General features: G+C 40.2%; 1 protein-coding gene across 1 annotated transcript in view; it reads right to left on the bottom strand.

Moving 5' to 3' along the window:
• Window positions 1-3,089, bottom strand: part of LOC102875104 (synaptic vesicle glycoprotein 2C-like) — a gene marked incomplete at its 3' end in the record, with an annotated part of 132,516 nt that extends 129,427 nt beyond the window's left edge. Inside the window, exon 1 of the mRNA XM_006901441.1 lies at window positions 2,418-3,089. Coding sequence (XP_006901503.1) covers window positions 2,418-3,000 — 583 coding nt within the window. The remainder of the gene's footprint in view (window positions 1-2,417) is intronic.
• Window positions 3,090-25,110: the final 22,021 nt, after the last annotated feature.

The raw sequence follows: 25,110 nt of genomic DNA, 5'->3' as shown, positions 1-25,110 counted from the left end.
GCATCTAAATTCCAAAATCAATCTCCATAATAGTCTATGTGTTTCCTACAGCCAAAGGGGTCCTTTAGAACAGTGAGAGAAGATCTTCACCCTGAAACCCACAGCGTGCCTTTGCAGCTGGAAGTAGCTAAGAGAATATGCCGTCCCCTTTTCCTTATGAATCAGGGTGAAGTCTCTCTCAGGGAGGAGTGATAGGAAATGGCAAAGAACACACTGACAAAGGAGATTAATCAGAACTGGCTTTGACAAGCACTGTGGCAATTGGACAATTAAAACAGACATTGAAGGGGGGGAAGAAGAACGAACTGGGGAGGAGGGTAGAGAAAACAGTGCAACAATGAATGAATGAAAACGCAAAATCTCTGTAAATGTTCATTAAAACTAATAAAATTTGATAATAATTTTTAAAAAAGAAAATAACGGTATTCTTAATTTCTTTCACAGACTATGAAACACATAAAGATTTAATATCCATATAAACACAATTTTTGGAGGCAAGCTTTGCAAATGGAGTTAGGGAATCCTCACGATGTCGTGTCTTGTGTGTGTGAAGTGGACTGTCAAGGTGCTATTGGTACTTTACAGTGCCTTTTCTGTGGTGTCCTCATACTTTCTTTCACAAGCTCATGAAATGTTAACTATGTATAAGAAAATGGACCTGTAGTGCATGGTAACATTAAAACAAAAACAAATCTGTTGTTCAGATATTTCTCAGAAAGATCATGCTATTTCAAAACCAAGCCCTTCAAACCTGATTTGAAATAGATGTTTGAATCTTATGAGGAAATTAAATTACTCCTCATTAGGTAAAATGTGCAAAGCATGACAGAGACAGAGTCACTGAGAGAAATTCTATGAATAAACCAGAAATGATCAAACATGCACATCATTTATAGGGAGAGTGAAAAGTGGCAGAATCTAAAAACGTTTAAAACATATACGATACAAAAAACTTAGAATTTGAAAATCACATTTCTCAGAGTTTTGTAGAATTAACCTCTGTATCTAGAAAAGCATCAAGTAATTTTCTTAAAATAGTGCTCTATTCAACTTCCCAGGGTACACTTTTGGGAGTTAATGAAGAAGAAATCAATGCAACTTATATATAAGTTCTCTGCAACTTACATATAAGTAATAAATATAACTAATGCAACTTACATAAGAAATGATGAAAGTTATACAAGCGTTCAGGTCTTTTATTCATAGGATCACGACGAGTCGTCCACGACTCGAGGGCACTTAACAACAAAAACAATTTACTTTTAAATTATTAAAAAATGCACTAGATTAAGGGTTTACACAGATACTGTAGTAAGTTAACTGCATCAATTAATGATAATTTTTTTTTAATGCAAACATGTACTGTCAAATCGGATCCAACTGGCACAGGAGGAGATTGCCCCTCTCTTCAGCCGAGTATATGGTGGACTCAAACCTTGCACCTTCAGGACTGCAGTGTAGCTTCTTGCCACTAGGCCACCAGAGTTCCCCCAATTAATGATAATTACTGCTATGAATGACTGCATTAGAAAATCTGTGATATATGTAAATTTTTGCTCAAATAAAATACATTTTTATTATTAATTTTAATGAAAGTTTACAGAGACTTTGAATTTCCATTCATTCATTGTTGCACTTTTCTCCCTGCCCACCCCTGCCCCCAAGTTCGCTCTTCCCTTTGAAAGTATAAAGAAAAATTCTTTCACTGTTATACAATCCCTCCCCCCAGTCCACTCTACCATGCAGCCTTCGTTCTAGACTCCTTTCATGACAATAATACCTAATCACATATCCCTTTTAAATAGTTCTCTTCCTCATCTGTTTCAATGCAGTCTACATTATTTAACCTCTCTTTTCTTAGTTTTCCCCCAACCCTGATGTCAGTCTCGCTTTACAACAGTGGCATTATGTAGTATTTATCCTTTTGTGACCGAGATTAAAACAGATTTTTTAAAAAATACATTGACTTGATAGATGGATAGAAAGAAGCATAGAGGTCTCCAAACCAAAACAAGCCTGGTGCTACCAGCCACTTCTGACTCATAATAACCCTCTTTGCTGCAGAGCAGAAATGGGTTTTCTTGGCTGTAGTCTTTACTGATGCAGATTGCCAAGCATTTTTTATGTAGTGCTTCTGGGAGGATTTAAACCACAAATGTTTAGGTTAGTAGTCATGTATACAGCAAAACAGAACTCCCAAGGACCTTCATTAAAGTAATCAAGAAAATACAGTAACTTTTAACTAGAGAATCTAGAAGGTTGATATGTACAGAGGTTCACAGTACCACTCTTTTGCTGCTGATATTAAAAATTTTTCTTAATAAATTGCTGGGGGAGGGACGCAGTGACATAGATTAAAAGTATTAACTGTATTCCACAAATAAGCAATTTATATCTCCAAGACATGACGTACTCACCTAGCCATCCCGATCCTGAGTTGGGAATGCACAAGTCTGTCTCGGCACTGGGCAGCACGAAGCCTACGACAAACACCTCCACACCATCAGCCATCAGGGCCATACCCAGGACAAAGAAAAGGGCCCACTGAAAACGGCCATGACCACACTCTTGGATTATCAGTTCATACTGCTGGGCTAGCTCTTCTTCATCGGCCTTCCTCTCAGACTCCAGATCCTGCCGGTCTTTGAACTCATCACCTTTGGGCTGCCCCACAGAAACGATGCTGTCTTTGCCTTGGTTCATGCTGGGGATGCCCTGATATTCCCCTTCATAGATCTCATCATCTTCATCATGGCCCTCAGTTGCTTCGCTTGAGCCTTCATCATCGTTGACCTTCCCATCGTAGGTTTCTCCCGGTGGGTAGTAGTCATCATCATCATCTTCTTCATCCTGGAACCGAGTGTAGGACCTCTGGGTGTATTCATCCTGGGCCCGGTCCACTGCTTGGTTCACTTTTTTCACGGTTTGTTTCTTCACCTCTTTGGCAATGTCCTTGGCACCTTTCACCAGTGAAGTCCTATCCTTGTAAGAGTCTTCCATCTTATCTCAACTGATGGCCAACAGGCAGAGGAAGATCTTTCAGACTCTAGTCAGTGGTTCAGCAGTAACAGCATCATCCACTTCGGGTTCTCAATGGAGCTGTAAGAGAAAAAGGACCAAAGGAGAGAGTTATTAGCGATGCCACCAAGCCAAAGGTGAGTGACTCTAATCCACGGCCTTCAGGCCTGTTTTTAATTGTGTTTGGCCAAACATTCTTCTAGGTCGTCTAGCCCTGGTATGTCCACTTGCCGTACAGAGGTAACTTGTGCTTGCTGTGAAGCTGAACACTGTGACACTGGTGTGTCAAATGTGAGAATGGTTACCCATGGTGGACAGTGTTTGGTGGCGCTCCCCGATTAAAAGAAGCTTGGAAGCAGGAGCGCATCCACTTTTGTAAATAGCTTGCCTCCAGAAACCCTATGAATCTGGAGAAAGGATGAAAGTCACACACGTGTTGAGGACTTTCGTTCACAGGATCTCTATGAGTCATCTACAACTCGACGGCACTTAACAACAACAACATGTATTTGGCACATCCATTCCTTTGTTAATTTTTACTGTCCCACACTACAAAGGTCAAAGACTTAACTTTTTCTTTCTTTGGTCTCATGGCAAAAACCACACTTTAATATTCTCAAATGTGCTCAGCACCTGGAGTAGTGGGTATTTCAGTGTTATTACTGTTTGTTTTTTTAAGGAACTTTGTGCCATGAGTAATTATGCACAACCTACAAGTATTCCTAGAGAATAAAACAAGACGTTACACGTTTTGAAACACATCCAAGGAATATTAAAGGTATGGAAATGACATATCCTGACAGAGGAAAAGAATGTCGATCACAGACAGAACACAAACAGGAAAGGTAAAATCAGAATATTAGTAGAGCTAATGTTTTCTCACTTTAGGGAAAAATACAAACAAGCAGTTTTATATCCAATCACTGTCTCAATAGGTAATACTATATAACCATATCCTTTGATTTTTGTCCTTCTGTCACTGCATAATGTCCTCTAGATTCATCCACCTTATGTGGGTTTTTTATCGTTTTTCACTGTTGCATTGTATAAATGCATCATAATTTCTATATACATTCATCCTCTGCTATTCATCCATGTTGTCTCCATATCTTTACTTCTACTGGGAAGCAGTTGTCAGAACAGAGCAAGGAAACTTTGGTTTGAGCATTTTTCAAAATCAGGAAAGGAGGGCTTCTCTGAGAAGCCTGCAACCTCCACCCTGCAGCCAGAAACTGCAGAACCTCCACTTCTACACTTGGCTTCACTCCAGGAGCCACTCTGCCTGTCAATGCATGATTTTAACCAATGTCATCTTGATCAAGTAGAAGATGCTCTTGGTTTCCGGCCACACTCTGCCTCTCCTTGTGAAGCCCCACCCTTCGAAGCCTGCCAGCTTCCCCAAGGAGCTTGCAACCTCCAACCACAGCTGGTAAAGAGGCAACACCAATACTCAGGATCCAGCAAAGGCATTGCCCTTTCCAGGGAAATAATGCTGTTTTGCCAACCACCGTGTGCCTTAATTGGAAAGCCCTAGTAACCAGCAGCCACAGGAATACAGGCCTGGAGCAAAAGAACAGAGATAAGGTCCTTTCCGCAAAAAAAAAAAAAAAAAACACCGATCAGAGAGAGTGGTGAAGACAGGGAATAGGACACACCACTCTACAGATCAAGGAGGGCTATAGACTTCAGGAGAGAGGGCTGCAATCAGAAAACAATAAGCCTTCCACCCTAGAGAAGAACTTAACTGCAAGATAAGAGAAGCATAAACAGAAGCAGTTACCTTTCCCCCTCACTCTCATGCAAGCAAACTTGGCCACCACAGAGGAAGGACCACAGGCAGGGTGAGTTGTCCTCCCTTCTACACTGGAGGGTTGGGCTCCCCAACTGAAGCAGGTCCTCCTGTGAGCCCAGGGACCTGAGAGACATTCAGGCAGGGTGAGCTGTCTCTTTTCTGGAGCAGTGAGCTTCCCAACCAAGGTAATCAGACCAAGGTCCTATTAGGGTTCCAGGCAAGAAAAAACTCTATCACAGTCATGACATGGAAGAAACAACTACCTCACAGTTTACACAAGAACCAGATTTCACTCCCAAAAAAGGAATAAAAAGACAGAATCAACAGATTTCCCAAGCCAGAAAGTCTGACACAGAACTCAAAAGAACAATGATTGAATAATTTCAATGGGAGAAAGAAAAACTTGAAGAATTGCAAGATTCTACAAGCAAAAACCAAGAAGAACTTAAACAATTGAAGAAACTACAGATACAACAAATGCAGTATTAGAAACCCTATAAAACTGAGAAACAGCAATATGAAGACCAGCCAGCCCCTCAGAAGCAATACACATGCTGAAGGGACAGATGAGCACAACTGAAGAGGTGGAGAACAGAGTCAGTTAAATAGGAGAGAGAGCTCTCAGAATTGATCTGTTAGGGCAAAATGCAGACTCAAAATAAAAAGTAAAATAAAGAAAGCCTGAGGATTGGATGTGAGGGCGATCTGGCTGCGACATCTGTCACCCCATTGATCGCCAGGGTTGATTCGGCTGATCTGGCTGGCTAGGCGGGTGTCCCCTTCCTCCCTCACCGATCCATGTGCGTCCCTCCCGAAGCTGCGCACTTGGTTGAAGAGGACGACCATCCCGGATAGAAGGAAGACCGTCCTTCGGTCAAGACTATACGAGTAGCTGCACTCCCCTGCTAGAACCTCCAAACAAGCTCTCAAGAAAGCCTGAGGATAGAAGGAGAATTGATGCCTTTGAGCTGTGGTGCTGGAGAAGAGTATTGAGAATACCATGGACTGCTAGGAAAACAAACACATTTGTCCTGGAAAAGGTTAAACCGGGTGGCTCCTTGGAGGCAAGGATTCTGAGGCTCCGTCTAACATACTTTGGGCATGCTGTAAGGAGAGACCAGTTCTTGGAGAAGGACATCATGCTTGGTAGGGTGGAGGGCAGGCGCAGGAGGGGAAGGCCCTCTATGAGGTGGATTGATTCAGTGACTGGGATAATCAGGATGGGAGTGTCAGAGACAGTGCGATTGGCACAGGACAGAGCAGAGTTTAGGGCTGTTGTACATAGGGTCACTATGAGTCGCAAACAACTCGATGGCAGATAACAACAACAACAAGGATGATGTGGGACACAATCAAAAGGAAAACCATGCACTTAATGGGAATCCCAGAATAAGAAGCAGAAAAAGGCAGTGAGAAAGTCATATATCAAACACTCAAAGAACACAACTTTCAACCAAAAGTACTGTATCTAGCAAAACTGTACATCCAATATGACAGAGAGATCAAGATATTCTCAGAAAAGCAGAAACTAAGGGAATTTGTAAAAACAAGACCAACGTTGCTGGAAATAATGAAGGAAGTCTTTCTCACAAAGATGTCACAAAACAAGGCTAGATCAAAGTAAGTAGTAACAATATAAAAAAGAATCTCAATAAAATCATAACAATAAAATATTGCTTCACAATAAATACACTGAATGGCTTAAATGTACTAGCAAAGAGAAAAAAGAATAACAGATTGGATTAAAACCCAAAACTCATCAATATCCTGTCTACAAGAGACACACTTAAAAAGTGAAAATAGAGACTAACTGAAAATCAAAGCGTAGAAAAAACATATCAAGCAAATGATAGCCAGAAAAAAACAGGAGTAGCAACACTAATCTCCACTAAAATAGCTTTCGGTAATTCAAAGAACAAGGAAAGAAACCTTAGAATGCTTAAAGGGTCAACAGAACAAGAGGACATAACCATAATTAACATCTATGCAGAATATTATAGACCAGCAAAATACACAAGGCAAATGTTAACAGAACTAAAAATTTAAAAAAGGAAAAGAAATAGACAACACCACTATAGTACTAAGAGATTTCAGCACAACACTCTCAAGGAAAGATAAAACTGCCAGAAAAGAATTCAACAAAGATGCTAAAGAATTAAAGTATACAATCACCTACAGGTTAATGCACGTCAAAAAAATCAGCATACATTCTTCTCCAGTACTCATGGAATATTCTCCAGAATAGATCATATTTTAGGTCACAAAGCAAGCCTCAAGAAATTAAGAAACCATAGAAATAATAAAAACTATACTCTCAAACCACAGTGCTACAAAATTAGAAATCAACACCAAGACAACAAAGGAGAAAAACCCATACACTTGGGAGGCTGAACAACGCCCTGCTTGAGCATGAGTGGGTAACAGAAGTCTTTTTTTAGAAAAAGAATTGAAAAATTTTCTTAAAACAAATGAGTATGAAAATACAACTTACCAAAACCTCTGGAATACAACAAAAGCATTAATAAGAGTCCAATTCGCAGAAATCAGCAAAGACATCAAAAAGGGAAGAAAAAGTGCTATTTAGCCCAACATCTCCAGCAAGTTGAAAAAGAACAGCAAAAACCCTGACAATCTCTAAAAGACAGGAAATTTTAAAAATTATGGCGAAAACAAAGCCAAAAAGTGAAACTATTAACAAGACTAGGATTTGGTTCTTCAACAGATCAATAAAACTCACAAACCACTATCAAAGCTAACAAAAGAGAAGACACAGATAATTTTAATAAGAGATGAAAGGGGCAATGTTTTAACAGAACTAACTGAAATAAAAAGGTTAACAATAGAATATTATGAAAAACTATACACAAACTATGCTCATCAGGTTGTAACAAGAAATCTGGAGGACATCTAACTGGCCAATTGACTGGCAGAGATCCATATTTATTCCCATTCCAAAAAAAGCTGACCTGACAAAGTGTGGAAATTATCAAACAATATCACTTATATCACAAGCAAAAACAACAACAACAAAAACCCTACCCCAAATCTAAAATAACTAATCAGGAAAGGTGTGTACCAAAGTGCTGCATTACTTCTTCATATCTATTTAATCTCTACACTGAGAAAATCATGAAAGAAGCTAGACTCTATGAAGAAAAATGTGGGATGAAGATTAGAGAAAGATTTACTAATAATCTGCCTTACGGTGATAACACAACCTTGCTTGCTGAGAGAGAGGAGGACTTGAAACACTTGATGCAGAAAATGAAAGAATAGAGTCTTCACTCTGGATTGCATCTCAACATCAAGAAGACAAAAATCCTCACCACTGGACCAATAAGCTAGATGAAGAGAGAAAAAAATTGTCAATTATTTCACTGTACTTGGATCCACAATCAACACGCTTGGTACCACCAGTCAGGAGATCAGGAGACATATTGCATTGGAAAATTATGTTGTCAAAGATGTCTCCAAATTACTGTGGCACAATGATGTCAGTCTGAAGACAAAAGGTGTGTCTGATTCAGGTCGTGATCTTTACAATCACTTGCAATGCAGGAATAACCATGTATGGAGAGCTGGACAGTGAATAAGCATGACATTGATGCCTTTGAGCTATGGTATTGGAGAAAAGTACTAAATATCTTATGGACTGCTAAAAGAACAAACAAGTATATATACCTTGGGGAAAGAACAGCCAGAGTGTTCCTTGAACACTTATAAAACTTCATGTTACATCTCATATTGCTTGGAGAAGCTATTTCTTGGAAAGAGACATCATGCTTGGAACGGTGGAGGATCAGCTAAAGACAGGAAGTTCCTCAATGAGACAGACAGATACAGGGACTGCAGAAAAGGGCACAAGTGTGTCAAAGATGATAAGGATGACACATGACACATGAGTCATGCTCAACTTGACAGTACCTCACAACATAAACAACAACTCTTGTCTTTCATTTTTAAGCATGAAAATGCATTCTGTGGCCAGACCAAAAACATTAGAACCAACAGAAAGCCTTTCCCTACACAAGCCATGTAGGACTCTGAGTTTTGGAGGCTTCCCTAGATGACTTGTGAATATGCCAGAGCCCGACTAGGCTCACAAAAGTTTGAATTAGGGTTGGTTGGTTTGTTGTTTGTGTGCTGTTTGTTTGTTTGTTTGTTTGTTTTTTCTCAGAAGCTCAGTGAAGGATTTCCAAATGATAGATATAGTAGCTGCCACAATGTTTCCTTCCATCTCAAGTAGTGACAATGCCCCACTCCTTTACAGTGAATAGCTGCCTTTCACATAGTAAAGGTAGTAAGTGTGTCCTTTGCCTGTTATTATGTCCAGTCATTCCTCATCTACCATTATGTCTTCTCTTCCCTTTTCTGGCACATAAGGATTTCTGTGAAAACCAACAGGTTCATCCTGGAGAGGGTTAAACCAGGCGGCTCTCTGGAGGCAAGGATTCTGAGGTTTCGTCTGACATACTTTGGGCATGTTGCAAGGAGAGGCCAGTCCTTGGAGGAGGACATCATGCTTGGGAGGATGGAGGGACAATGCAGGAGGGGAAGACCCTCTTTGAGATAGATTGATTCAGTGACTGGGCTCTTTGAGATAGATTGATTCAGTGACTGGGGTCAGAGACAGTGAGACTGGCACAGGACAGAGCAAGATTTAGGGCTGTTGTACATAGTATCATTATGAGTCACAGGTGACTTGACGGCACACAACAACAAAAACAACAATAATATTTTGAGGTCAGCTGTTAATTATCTTCACTAATTGTCTGTTTGTTATCCTGTAGCGATGCTGTGATGATGGCTGCAATGTAGGTTTCCATGTTGGAAAAATTTCAGAAATGTTTCCAGATGAGGTCACACTAAGAAAAAAAGGCTAGAGAATCGATTCTTGATTTCTGTCAGAGAGTGAATGAAAAAACAAAGGGTGGTTCACAGCATAACAAACTAAAAACTGGTGAAGATAATAAATAGCTGACCTCAAAACACAAAGTGCTTTTAAAAACACAAACAGAAGTTCTCTGGGCCATCTTTGGCCCCCAGCTTGGGGTGAGCCTTCATGGCCCCCTACTCGGGGCGGGGCAGGGCGGGCCGTCACAGCCCTCAGGGTGAGCTCCTCAGTCCTCAGGTTGTGCCATCTGACCCCTGGATAGAAAAAAATGCCTAGGGTATCCAGAGAACTTTATCTAGGCTACTTTGTGCCACCCTCTCTCCCAATGAACCTGAAAGTAATACCCCCAAAGCCCTTCTATTTGTAACTCACAAGTTCTCTCTAGGTTTGCTCCCTTTCCTATAGGCAACCCTAACACTGAGTTTTACTCCAGACCTGATCCTGAACCCAGTGCCAGTAACAAAAAGGAACTACCAGCTAAAGAAGCAAAGGAGGATGGATCCTCTGGGTTTAACCAGCCATCCCCACTGGAGGGAAAACACTTTGCAGTCCAGAGGGGAGCAAATGTCAGGAAGACATCTTCTAACAGAACAAGAAGACAAGCAGCTTTAACCCAAGACCACCAGTAAGGAGATAAAGTGTCCTCCCTTTTCCCCTTCACATCTACACCCATGTTCAGTATGAAGAAGCCAAAGAGTCTGCACCCAGTTCCCAAATCAATAAAACAGTTGGCTTAATCACCATTGGAATATGCTTACCATTCCCCTGTAACATCTGGTCCCCACCGGATCCTTTTAATTTCCTTCACCTGCTCCCCACACCAAACTGTACAGCTCTGCAACTGCACCCCTGCAATTTTCATCCCTGCCCATCCTCACCCTTCTGCCCCTAACCCTCACCTCCTTGCAGCCCCAATATGTTTTTCCCAATTGAAAAAAAAAAGAGGTCTGTTTGCATCAGATTTGCCTGGTGCAATACATTTAAAAAAAAACACCCAGAAGTTCTCATGTGCCAGAAAAGGGAAGACGCCATGAAACAATGAATAAGGAGTGTCTGGATGTGGTAACTGTCATATAGGATATTACTCCTGAAGAGCCACTAGTGAATTCCAGTCCTAAGAGGAGATGAGGGTGCTTGGATTAGCAGTACACATCTCTAGGGAGTAGAACACCAGAGCTCCTTCAAATGGAATGCTGTGTTGTTCTTGTTATGTGCCGTCGAGTCTGCTCTGTCCTGTGCCAGTCGCACTGCCTCCAATACACCCATCCCAATTGCCCCAGTCACTGAATCAATCCACCTCCTAGAGGGCCTTCCCCTCCTGTGCTGTCCCTCCACCCTCCCAAGCATGATGTCCCTCTACAAGGACCGGCCCCTCCTTACAACATGTCCAAAGTATGTCAGACGGAGCCTCAGAATCCTTGCCTCCAGGTTGAATCTGTTTGTTTTCTTAACAGTCCATGATACATTTAATACTCTTCTCCAAATGAAATTCTGATACATGCTATAATTAGTTTAACCTTGAAAACATTATTCTGACTAAAATTAGTAATTCACAAGAGGATATTTAGTGCATGATTGTTGTTATTCAATACCATTGAGTTGCAACTGACTCATAGTTGATCCTCCAGTGGGTTTTCAGAAGCAGTAAATTGCACAGGAGTTGACTTCCCATCTTTTTCCCATGAAGCAGCTGGCAGGTTCATACCTTTCAATTGGCAGTGAACCCATGTACCTTTTAGTTGGCAGTTTAACTTATTTCCACTAAACCACCAGAGACCCTTTGTAAAATGTATAAGACCAAAAGTTTCACATTGATTAAGTGTAACAGATACACAATATGATTAATGTAATTGATAATCATTGAGCTGAATACCTAAAAATAAGCTGAATTTGTTAATGCTATGCGAAACCTATACTTAGACCAGGAAGCAGTCGTCAGAACAGAGCAAGGAAATAGTGCATGGTTCAAAATTAGGAAGGGTGTGCATCAAGGATGTGTCCTATCTCCATATCTTTTCAATCTATATGCGGAACAGATTATCCAGGAGGCTGGACTCTATGAGAAGAAGTGTGGCATTAACAATCTGCATTATGCAGATGACACAACCCTGCTTGCTGAAACTGAGGAGGATCTGAAGCACCTTCTGCAGGTCAAGGTCAAGGACTGTAGCCTTCAATATGGATTGAAGCTCAACATCAAGGAAACAAAGATCCTCACCACTGGGCCGACTGGCAGCATCATGATGGATGATGAAGAGATTGAGATTGTTGACAGCTTAAGTTTGCTTGACTCTACAATCAACATTCTTGGTACCAGCAGCCAGGAAATTAAAATACGAATTGCATTGGGAAATTCTGCTGTCAGAGACCTCTCCAAAGTACTGAAGAGCAACGATATCAGTCTGGAGACTAAGGAGGTGCACTTGATACAGGCCATGATCTTTGCAATTACTTGCTATGCATCAGAGAGCTGGACAATGACTCGGGATGATAGAAGGAGAGTTGATGCCTTTGAGCTGTGGTGCTGGATATGAGTATCGAATATACCATGGACTGCTAAGAGAATAAACAAGTTGGTCCTGGAGAGGGTGAAGCCAGGCTGCTCCTTGGAGGCAAGGATTCCAAAACTCTGTCTGACACACTTTGAACATGTTGCAATCCAGGATCAGACCTTAGAGAGGGATGTCATGCTTTGGAGGGTGGAGGGACCATGCAGGAGAGGAAGACACTCAATGAAATGAATTGATTCAGTCTCTGTGGTAATGGGGATAGGTGTGTTGGAGACAATAAGATTGGCAAGGGATAGAACAGGGTTTAGGGCTGTTGTACATAGGGTTGCTATGAGTCGCAGGTGACTCAACAGCACATAAAAACAACAACAACAAACATGTTAAATATCTTTTTACAATAGCAAAAGAAAAACCAGCAGCTGAAGCTGTTAATATATAATCAAGCACCTCAAAGGATGCTTTAATGGTTTAGAGATTCAGGGATATGCTTCCTTGGGACGCTACAATTGTTCTATTATTATTTTTAATGTTTCTATCTTACCTTCTAGAATTGAATCAGAATTGGTTTGATAGCAATGGATTATTATGGCTCTACATTGTGCATAGTGCCTGGGGATTTAAAAGCTTGTGATTGATCATGCAAAGTACAAAAACTGGTTTCTGTTTTCTGGGAGCAACAGAGAAAGAAGAAATGGCAGTATATTTAATTGCTTCTTTGAATAAATGGCTCCTTTACCAGGAAATCAGAACTGGGTGGTGCCCAGCTATCATTATAGAACAAGTCTTGATCAAAAAGAGGGAAACATGGAACAGAGTGTAAAATTGTCATACAAGCCAGACTTTGTGAAGCCATGAAGACTGGATGTTCCCTCAAAATAATTCTTCTGAAATTATATTTAAACTAAATAATATTTAAATCAAAATTAACTTCTGAAGTAGATTTTAAACCAAACAATTGTTATGTGCCATCAAACTGAGTACAACTTATAGAGATGCAATAAACAACAAACGGATCCGAATCCTGCCCTTTCCTGTGCCATTCTCATCACCTCCAACACATGTGAGTCCATTTTTACTGTCCCCATGTCAATCCATCTCATTGATGGTCTCCCTTTCCTTTGTTGATATGATGTGCCTTTCCAAGGAATAATCTCTCCTGGCAACATGACCAAAGTATGTGAGATGAAGCCTTACCATCCTTGCCTCCAAAGAGTACTCTGTTGTTGATGTTTTTAATGTGTCATCAAGTCACCTACAGCTCATAGCGACCCTATATACATTAGCTCTGAACCCTGCCATACCTATCCTGAGCCAATCTCATCAGCTCCGACAGACCTAATCCCATTTCTCTAGTCACTGAGTCAATCCATCTCATCCTGGGTCTTCCTCTCCTGTGCTGTCCCACCCTTCCAAGTATGACGTCCTTCTCTAAGGACCAGACCCTCCTGGCCATGTGTCCAAAGTATGTGAGACGGAGCTTCAAAATCCTTGCCTGCAGGAAGAAGCTTGGTTTCACCCTCTCCAGAACAAAGCTATTTGTTCTCCTGGCAGTTCATAGTATGTTCAATGCTAATCTCCAGCACAACTTAAAGGCATCAATTCTTCTTCTATCGTCCTTAGTCACTGTCTAGCTCTCTGACACATAGCAAGTAATTGTGAAGATCACGGTCTGTACCAGACACACCTTAGTCTCCAGACTGACATCACTGCTTTTCAGTACTCTAGAGAGGAGGCAATCTGTTGTTTTTTTTTTTTTTTTCATTTCCTGGCTACTGGTACCAAGAGTATTGACTGTGGAAACAAGCAAGCTGAAATCGTTAACAATATCAATCTCTTCTCCAACTATCATGAAGCTGCCAATTGGCCTAGGGGAAAGAATCTTTATTTTCTTAATGTTGAGCTTCAATCCATATTGAAAAATGCAGTCCTTGACCTTCTCTTCTACAGCATAAACTTTATGTCCTCCTGTTGACTGCTGTCAACTTGAAGACTATGAGGTGAGGTTTAAGGGGCAGTAAGTCTAATTTAATGGTGGTACAATAATGTGTAAAAGGATCACAAGAACGGTTCTATACTTGAAGAAAGAGAACTAAATTTCTCAGGTAGAAATTATTGAAATGGTGTATATTTTGCAAAATCATCATGTATTATTTTCACAAGAATAATTAATTTTAAAATTCTAGTAACAGAAGTTAAATAAATATGTTGTTTGTTGTTAAGTGCTGGCAAGTCACAGGCGACTCATAGCCACCCTATGAAGGAGAGTCTTCAACACTTAGCTATCTTTCATCCTCTCTCCAGGTTCACAGGGTTTCCAGAGGTAAGCTATTACGGAAGTGGATGTCACTCCTCCTTCCAATAAAGAAATATACTCAATTAAAGAAAAACCAAACACACAACCTATGGATCACAACAAAATATAGTCAATGTCGTGTTAGGAGATGAGCTATCAAGACTAGAAAGCACTGAAAATACACAGTGGCCATAACAATGGGCTGAAGTCTAAAAGAGACCATAAAGATGGGGCAGTACTGATAAAGCTTTGTTATGTTGTACATGCTGTTGTTGTTATGTGCCGTCGAGTCACTTGCAATTCATAGCGACCCTATGTACAACAGCCCTAAACTCTGCTCTGTCCTGTGCCAATCGCAGTCTCTGACACACCCATCCCAATTACCCCAGTCACTGAATCAATCCACCTCATAGAAGGTCTTCCCCACCGGTGCCATCCCTCTACCCTCCCAAGCATGATGTCCTTCTCCAAGGACCTGTCCCTCCTTACAACATGTCCAAAGTATGTCAGACGAAGCCTCAGGATCCTTGCCTCCAAGGAGCAGCCTGCTTTAACCCTCTCCATGATGAACCTGTTTGTTTTCTTAGCAGTTCATAGTACCCTCAATACTCTTTTCCAGCACCACAGCTCAAATTCATCAATTCTCCTTCTATCCTCCCTAGTTATTATCCAACTCTCTGGCGCATGGCAAGTAATTGCAAAGATCATGGCCTATATCAGACACACCTTAGTCTCCAGAAAGACACCATTGCTCTTCAGGACCCTGGAGAGGTCCCTAACAACAGACTTTCCCATCACAATACATCTTTTAATTTTTTGGCTTCTGGTGCCAAGAGTGTTGACTGTGGAGCCAAGCAAACTAAAGCTATGTACAATCTCAATCTCTTCACCATCCATCCTGATGCTGCCAATTGGTCTAGCAGTGAGAATCTTTGTCTTCTTGATATTGAACCTCAATCCGTATTGAAGACTGCAGTCCTTGACCCCCTGCAGCAAGCACTTCAAGTCTTCCTCAGTTTCAGCAAGCAGGGTTGTGTCATCTGCATAACGCAGATTGTTGATAGATCATCCACCAATCCTTATGCCACACTTCTCCTCATAGAGACCAGCCTCTCAGATAATCTGTTCTGCATACAGGTTGAAAAGGTATGGAGATAGCAAACATCACTGGCATACGTCCTTCCCAATTTTGAACCATGCAGTGTTTCCTTGCTCTGTTCTGACGACTGCCTCTTGGTACAAGTATAGGTTTCACATTAGCACGATCAAGTGTTCTGGAATTCCCATTCTTCTCAGCATCAGCCACAGTTTGTTATGATCCACACAGTCAAATGCCTTTGCATAATCAATGAAACAGAGATAGACATTCTTCTGGTATTCTCTGCTTTCAGCCAAGATCCATCTAACATCAGCAACAATATCCCTAGTACCACGACCCCTTCTAAACCCAGCCTGGACTTCTGGCAGTTCTCTGCTCATGTGCTGTTCCAGTCGTTTTTGGATAATCTTCAGTAGAAGCTTGCTTACATGTGAAATCAATGAGATTGTTCTATAGTTTCCACACTCGGTTGGGTCACCCTTCTTTGGTATGGGAACAAATACAGATCTTTTCCAGTCAGTTGGCCAAGTGGTTGTTCTCCAGATTTCTTGACACAACTTGGTGAGCACGTTCAGGGCAACATCTGTTATCTGAAATACTTCAATTGGTATACCATCTATTCCTGGGGCCTTATTTTTTGCTATTTCCTTCAAAGCAGCCTGAACTTCTTCCTTCATCACCATAGGCTCTTGCTCATCTGTTGTTTTATTAAATAATCAAAGATGCTTTAGGCAGAATATTAAATGATGGAATATGGAAAAAAAGAAGATGGAAAGAATATACTGAGATGTTGCACATTGGAGTTCACTCAGCAGTAGATGAAAACCACCACAGACTACAACATGAACAATATTTTTTTTCAAAAAAAATATTTTTTAATCCATGCACATAGATCAGAAAGAGTAGGAGAAGGGAAGATTTAACATGTGTTCAATCTACCATAATGACAAAAAAAAATTAAATCAGGTTTGTAGTCTGCTTTGATCATACATTTTATGTACAAAACTTCCTGCTTTTAAACATACTTCCACCACTTTTATACTGTAATTCATTTAACCAATCTCCCATCATTGGGAACTTAAGTTTCTTTACAGTTTTGTTTTGCTTTGTTTTTTATTACTGGTGCAACCAACGCAGTGAAGTACACCTTTGATTTGGATTTTAGTGAGAAATTCTGAGGTCAAAGAGAAAATCTAGTTTTGATGATTTCAAAATACAGTACACCACAAACAGTTTCATCCTGGAGAGGGTTAAAACCAGGCTGCTCCTTGGAAGCAAGGATTCTGGGGCTTCGTCTCACATACTTTGGACATGCTGTAAGGAGGGTAAGGTCCTTGGAGAGGGACGTCATGCTTGGGAGGGTGGAGGGACAGCGCAGGAAGGGAAGACCCTCTATGAGGTGGACTGATTCAGTGACTGGGGTAATCAGGATGGGTGTGTCAGAGGCAATGCGATTGGCACAGGATAGAGCAGCGTTTAGGGCTGTTGTATATATGGTCGCTATGAGTCCCAAACGACTTGACGGCACATAACAACAACAACAACAACATTATCCTTCAGAAATATTTTTTAAATGTACAGCTTCCAAAAGCATGTAGGAGAGCTACATCACCTACACCTACACTGGAAATTGTTGTTTTGTATCTAGAGTCAGATCAGACCCATAGCTGACCATCCTAACTGTTTTCAGAGACAGTTAATCTCATAGGAGGAGATTATCCATCTTTCTCCCACAGAGCAGTGGAGGGCTTTGAACCCTGTGTAGCGCAGCTTCTTGCCACTAGGTGACCAGAGAATTCAACTAGTTAGTGGGGGGAAAGTTGGTGTGTCTTTTTAAGTTATGTTTAACTATCAGTGAATTTGATAATTTCTTTCCTTGTGAAGTATTTTATCCTTTGTCCATTTTTGTAGAGGCCTTTTTCTTATTGAACCTTATGAAGTCTTACTATGATATAAACACTTTTATCATATATAAATATTATTTCCAGATGAATTCATTTATGGACATTTGCCACACAACGCACTACTAAATTAATTTTATATACCCCATTCATAATGTTCTCTAATATTTTCTGCTTTGTATTAAGTTTTACTAAGGTCTTCCTGAATTTTCAATATACTCATCCCTAAATGTTCTGGTTATCATTTCATTGTTAGTCTTAGAATTCATTTTGCTCTATTATATAATGAAGTTGTTGTTACTGTTATATGCTGCCAAGTAGTCTACAACTCATAGCAAACCTAAGTACAAAAGCCCTATATACCGCGCCAATCTTATTGTCCCTGACATTCCTACCCGTTACCCCAGTCACTGAACCAATCTGTCTTACAGAGGGTCCTCTTCTCCTCCACGTTTCCAAACATGATGTCCCTCTCCAAGGACTGGTCCCTCCTTGCAATATGTCCAAATTATGTCAGACCAAACTTCAGAATCCTTGCCTCCAAGGAGCAGCCTGGCTTCATGCTCTCAGGAAGAACTTGTTTGTTCTCCTAGCTGTCCACGGTATATTCAATACTCCAGCACCACAGCAAAGTGGTTTTTAAAAATAATTAAGAAACATTTACTGAAACACCCCTTTTCTGAAATATAATTACTGTATGTTGTTTTTATATTATTATCCACTGATAGGTTTTCCACTGTCAGCCTGGTAAAATTTACTCCTAATTTTTATAACTTTGCTATAAATTACAAGTTTTAATACCTCCCAGCCATTGTGTCTCTTAGAACTCATTATTTTCAAATATTTCTTAGTTATTTTCACCTATTTTCTCTTCCAATTGAGTCTTTGAATTACTTCACTATTTCTCAAGAAAACTTTAATTGGTATTTTATTTGAAATTGTCAGAAATTTAGAAATTAATTTCAAGAAAACTAACAGCATTAAAACAGTCAGATCATCCAGGAAAAATGTATACTTTTCTATCAAGTCTTCTTTTATGTAACTCAATGAAGTTCAGAAGTATTTTTCTTACTGTGCCAGATATTTCATGAATAAGATATGTACACACATTACTTACACCTGTTATTGTTGTTGTCCAGTGATTGGTACCCTGTCATCCAGTCAGAATAGACTTACTTTTTACTTATATATGTATTTGCTTTTGACTTCTCATAACCATGTCATTGGCCATAAACTTCTATTTCTGTCAGATCAATCCAGCTGATAAGAAAGTGGATACGCTTCTACAGTAAAACACCAGCGGTGGTGTATGCTGTCGAACTGATTCCAACTTCCAGTAACCCTACAAGGACAGAGTAGAGCTATCCCACTGGGTTTTCTAGGCTGTACCTTTATAGGTGGCAGTAAGCTTTTTTTGGTCTAATTCTTTAGTGGACTTAGACTGCTGACATTTTGGTTAGCAGCTACGCAGTTAAACATTGACACCAGGGATCTTTAAAATTGTGTTAGTGAAGAACTACTCCGTAAATTTTAATCACAGACTGGAAGGGATAAGCTGCAAGGAACAGGTCAGATTTTCTCAAGAACTACTAGGAAAAGTAGGTCTCTGGAGCCTCTAGGATTGTTTTCTCTAAAGTAATTACCAGGATCCTATCACTCCTTGTGGAAATCAGATGCCTTTATTGCTTTTGTTGTTGTTATGTATCATTGAGTTGACTACAACTCCTCACACTATAAACAACAGATCTGAGCCTTGTTCTATCCTGTGCCTTTCTCTGGATCTCTGATACACTCCAGCCCACTGCTACAATCACTGTGTCAATCCATCTCATTGAGAGTCTTCCTATCTTTCTCTAACCTTCCACCTTTCCCAACATCGTGCCTTTTTATAAGAATTAGACTTTACTGACAACATGTCCAATGTACGTGAGATGAAGCTTCACCATCCTTGCCTCTAAGAAGCACACTGGTTGCACTTCCTCCAAGACAAATGTGTTAGTTCTTTTGTCAGTCCCTGCATTATTCACTACTGTTCCTCAACACCGTGATTCAAAGGCACGTATTATTCTTCTGTCATCCTTGTTCACTGTTCAACTTGCAGATGCACGGGAAGCAAGTGAAAAGTCCATGACTTGCATAAGGTCTATCTTAGTCTTTAAACTGAAATTGTTGCCCTTCAGTAATTTCAAGAAACCTTGAGAGAAGGTTTTCTCAATGCAACATCTCTCTTTTTAAAAATAGGAAAAAATATTTTAAATTTATTTCTTTACGAAGTATTGTATACATTGTGTTTCACACTATCCTTTATTCACACTGTGTTTCATATACTCATTCCCATTCGTCATGTTTTATAAAATTAATCACCATTGAAATATGCCCAACATTATCCTGTCTTTGAAGATCCCTGCCAGATCTTCACTTTTGACTGCTGTTACCAAGTGTATTGACTGTAGATCGAAGTAAATGAAATCATTGACAACATCAATTTTTCGACATCTATCACAATGCAGCATACTGGTGAGGATTTTTGTTTCCTTGATGTAATCTATATTGAAGGCGGTAGTCTCTGGTCTTCAAGTCTTCTTAAATTTCAGCAAAGCAAGAACGTGTCCTCAGCACAGCACAGGTTGGGTTTTCATCCAATCATGCTTATATCACATTCTTCTTCACATAGTCCAGCTCCTTGAATCAGTTGTTTAGCATACAGATGGAAGAGGTGGTATGGAACATCTTGTACCATACACAAAAATCAACTCAAGGTGGATCAGAGACCTGGAAGTAAAGCCCCAAATCATGAAGTTAATGAGAGACAAACTGAGACCAAGCTTACAAGGCCTACTCTATGGTATGCTGTACTACACAATCAATACTTTTGGCACCAACAGTCAGGAACTCAAAGATTAACTGCCTAAGGAAATCTGCTGTCAGGGACCTCTCCAGAATAATAAGAAGCAACTATGTCAGTCTAGAGACTAAGGTGTGTGTGCCTGATCCGGTCCATGGTCTTCATCTAAAGTGCGCCTGATCCGGTCCATGGTCTTCACAACTACTTGCTATGCATCAGAGAGCTAAGAGTGACTAAGGATTACAGAAGAATTGATGCCTTGGAGTTGTGGTGCTTGATAAGAGTCTTGAACATACCATGAACTGTCATGAAAACAAACAGGTCTGAATTGGAGAGGATGAAACCAAATTTCTCCTTGGAGGCTAGGATTTTGAAGCTCTGTCTCAATTACTTTGGGCATGTGGTCAGGAGGGACAGATCCTTAGAGAAGGACCGTATGCTTGGAAGGGTGGATGGACTGCGCAGGAAATGAAGACCCTGGATGAGATGGGTTGACATAGTAATTGTATAATGGTGGTAGGTGTGTCAGAGTTAGACTGGTTCAGGACAGGGCAGGGTTCAGAGCATTGTAAATAGGGTTACTATGAGTAGCAGGTGACTCAAGAGCACATAAAACATGTATGGGGACCCAAGAGAGGAAAGGCTGGGAGCAGAGGGGTGAGAATGGGAAGGAGCAAAATCACTGGGTTGCATAATTTGATTGCGTGGAGTTTGAAAGGGGTAAAGCAAATAGGAAAGATTCAGTGGGGATCTGAAAAGACAGGGTGTAGTCCAATGATGATTAAGTTTATAAAACATAACACATGGGAATGATTGTATGAAACACAATGTGAATGAAGAAAAATATGGAACAAAATGTCTACAAACTTTATAAACAAACCAAGATAAAATTGAAAAAAAGATAAATAGTATGGGAAAAGATACAATCCTGGCACACACATTTTCTGATTTTAAACCCTTGTTCTGTTTGGGCAGCAGTATTTTTGTCTAGGTATAGTACCAGGTCAAGGCCATAGTCTTCGCAATTGTTTTTTATGCATCAGACACCTGGACAATGATTAGGGATGATAGAAAGAGAATTGCTGCCTTTGACCTGTGGTGCTGGAGAGAGTGTTAAATATACCATGGACTGCTAAGAGAACAAACAGCTTCGTCCTGGAGAGGATGAAACCAGGCTGCTCCTTGGAGGCAAGGATTCTGAGGCTTTGTTTGACATATTCTGGACACCCTGCAAGGAAGAACTAGTCCTTAAAGAGGGACATCATGCTTGGAAGGGTGGGGGACAGAGAAAGAGAGAAGACCCTTGATAAGATAGGTTGATTTAGTGACCGGGGAATGAGGGTAGGTGTGCCAGAGACAGTAAAGTTGGCACAAGAAACAGGACTATTTTACATAGGGTCCCTATTAGTCGCAAGCGACTCGACGGCACATAAGAGCAACAACATAGTTTCTCATTAGCATGATTAAGTGTTGGTCCACTAGAGTTAATAAATCATGTGAGGGAGCCTCAATGACAAAGTCTCTGACTTAAACCCTTCACTGAGCCCATGAGCCAGCATCAAAGCTCTCCTAAGCCTTTGGAAAAGCAGCTGGGCTTGAGAGGAGCAGAAGTACAACAGGCAGATCTTCCAATAACTCTACTCCTTTACCCTGGGATTAACAGAAGGCTCAAACAGATCAAGTCACTCATTCAGGAAGTATATACTAAGCACTTAATTAGGGTTAGGCACTCTTCTAGGCAGGGAAACTAAAAAATTAAACAAAATGAAAAATTCCTGATTTTATCAACTTTTCTTTTTAGGGTAAATAAAGACAGGCAAGAAGACAAACAGATCATTTCATACAACAATGAGCATTAATAAAATTAAAAATGGATAAATGCTGTCTACTATAGTAGCCCTTACCCATATGTGGAAATGAGTGCTTGAAATATGGTTAGTAAAACAGAACAAATGAACTTTTAAAATTCACTTGGTTTTAATTAGCTGAAATAACCACATGTGGCTTCCATTTTGGTCAGATCGAGGTTAGGAAGTAAAGGAGGTGTAGCTATTCTAGGAAAGAAGGGCTGCGCGGATGATATTTTAATAGAAATCTGACTAAGCTGTGAGCATACCCAGGGACTTAGACATTCCAGGTATACAGCAACGTGGAAAACAGCAATGAATGGAGGATGAAAGAGCAGAGTGAGTCTGGGAAAAAGAATAGAGGTAAATACCTGCGGAGCAGATCATAAAAACGTTCTGGGGATCCCAGGAAGAGCTGAATTTTATTCTAAACATGGGTTTAACATGGGGAGTGACAAGATCTGATGGGATAGAAAACAAGGGTTTCTTTTCACACTACTTACATAATCATTGGGAATATCTTCCATTTCTTTTGTTCTCCTTTTTGATAAGTGCTATTTTTATTTTGATGGAAATCATCTGATACATGAATATTTTAAAAACTAGAAGGAAAGGCAACAGTTTTCAAATCTCTAAAGGTAAGTTTTAAGAAAGAGTGGACATGTGGACACCCATGTTCATTCTGCATTATTCACAATAGCAAAGAGATAAAATCAATGCAAGTGCCTATCAACAAATGAAGAGATAGGAAAACTGTGGTACATTCACACAGTGGAATACTACACAGCATTGAAAAGCAATGAAATAATAAAATTACATAACATGAGAAGCCTTCGGGACATTATGCTAAGTGAAATATCTCAGTCACAAAAGGACAAATACTGAATAACACCCCTGTTATAAAATAGGACAGACGTGGGATGGGGTTGGGGAGAAAATGGGCAAATAGTTGATGAATAATGAACACTGCATTAGAACAGATGAGGGAAAGAGAATACCAGAATGATGTTTACTTGTGTTTTATTGTTTAGTTGTGTTTTATTGACTATGCAAAGGCAGTAGACTGTGTGGATCACTATAAATTATGTGTAACATTGAGAAGAATGGGAATCCCAGAACCCTAAATTCTGTCCTGTGGAACCTGTACATAGGCCAATAAGTAGTTGTTCAAACAGAACAAGGAGACATTGCATGATTTAAAATCAAGAAAGGTGTGTGTCAGGGAAGTATCATTTCTTCACATGTATTTAGCATGTTTGCTGAATGTATACTTTAAGAAGTGGCATGGCTTCAGGACTGGGAACAATCTTATCAACAGCCTATATTATGCAGATGGTACAACCTTTAAAGAAAATTTGATGCATTTACTGAAAAATAAGAGTAAGAATTAATACTATATAGTCTTCAATGTGGATTATATTTCAACATTAAGAAAACAAAAATCCTCATCACTTGACCAATAGGCAACATAATGACAGAGGTTGGGGTAAGACTGAGAAAAACTGGATAAATTATGTATACTGCACTGAAACAGATGAGGAAGAGAACAACTTAAAAGTGATATATGATAGGGTATTATGGTTATCACAAGAGTCCAGAATTAAGGTTGCATAGTGGAGTGTACTCGGGGCCAGGGGGTGGGGTGTGGGGGGGATGAAAGAATTTTTTTTTCTTTTCAAAGAGAGGAACGAACTGGGTGGGGGGGAAGGCTGGGGAGGGAGAAAAGTTCAATGAATGAATGGCAATCCAAAATCTCTGTAAATGTTCATTAAAATTATTAAAATAAAACTAAAAACAAGCAAAAAGATTTTAAAAAAAGAAAAAGGAAAAAAAGATTGATATTATCAACTCATCTTATTTTTCTTGGTTCCACGATCAACACTCATGACAGACACAGTCAAGAAATCAAAAGGCATGCTGCACTGGGTATATCTGCTGTAAAGGACCTCTCCAAAGTTCTAAAGAGCAAGGATATCAATGTAAAGACCAAGGTGCACCTGATCCTTCGTATGCATCTGAAATTCAGACACTGAAGAAAGAAGACCAAAGAACAACCAATGTCTCTGAATTGTGGTGTTGAGTGAGAGTACTGAACACACCATGAACTGACAAAAGAACAAACAAATCTACCTTGGAGGAGGAAGTGCGATCAGAGTGCTCCTTAGAGACAAGGCTGGTGAAACTTGATCTTGTATACTTTGGGCATGGTACTGGAAAAGATATGCATTTGAAAGGTCAGGGACAGGAGAGGAAGGCCCTTAATGAGATAGGCTAAAACAGTGACTGCAACAATGGGTTTTGGTTCAGGATTCAGTGATGTTTCTATCTGATGTGCACAGGTTCTCTACGGTTGCAACTGATGCAATGGCATCTAATAACAACAACAAATTATAATCTTATACTCTTGGTGTTGATTGCCGCCTAGTCAAGCATGACTCATAGCGACCCTATGAACAAAAGGCCTGAAGCCTTTCTATAATTATTGTCAATTCTCAAAATTCACAGTTTCTAGAGGCATGTTGTTTAGGAAGTGGATGTCATTTCTACTTCCAAATGAAGCCTTTATTAACTGTTCTGCTATCAAGATTCTTGCTGATGCTTGGCATGATAATGCCTTTGTTAGTTTTGCTAAACCGGTATCAGTTAATCTAAGTCTCTGTTGTCCTTGTCCTTACATCACCAATCAGGGCATATACTGTTTCAGATGTTGTTGTTGTTGTTATGTGCCGTCGAGTCGTTTCCGACTCATAGCGACCCTATGCACAACAGCCCTGAACCCTGCTCTATACTGCGCTAACCGCACTGCCTCTGACATACCCATCCCGATTACCCCAGTCACCGAATCAATCCATCTCATAGAGGGTCTTCCCCTCCTGCGCTGTCCCTCCACCCTCCCAAACATGATGTCCCT

This window comes from Elephantulus edwardii, unplaced genomic scaffold (genome assembly GCF_000299155.1).
Source record: "Elephantulus edwardii isolate Elephantulus edwardi_28Jun2011 unplaced genomic scaffold, EleEdw1.0 scaffold00326, whole genome shotgun sequence".
NCBI lineage: Eukaryota > Metazoa > Chordata > Mammalia > Macroscelidea > Macroscelididae > Elephantulus > Elephantulus edwardii.
This window is presented reverse-complemented; position numbering and strand designations above follow the sequence as displayed.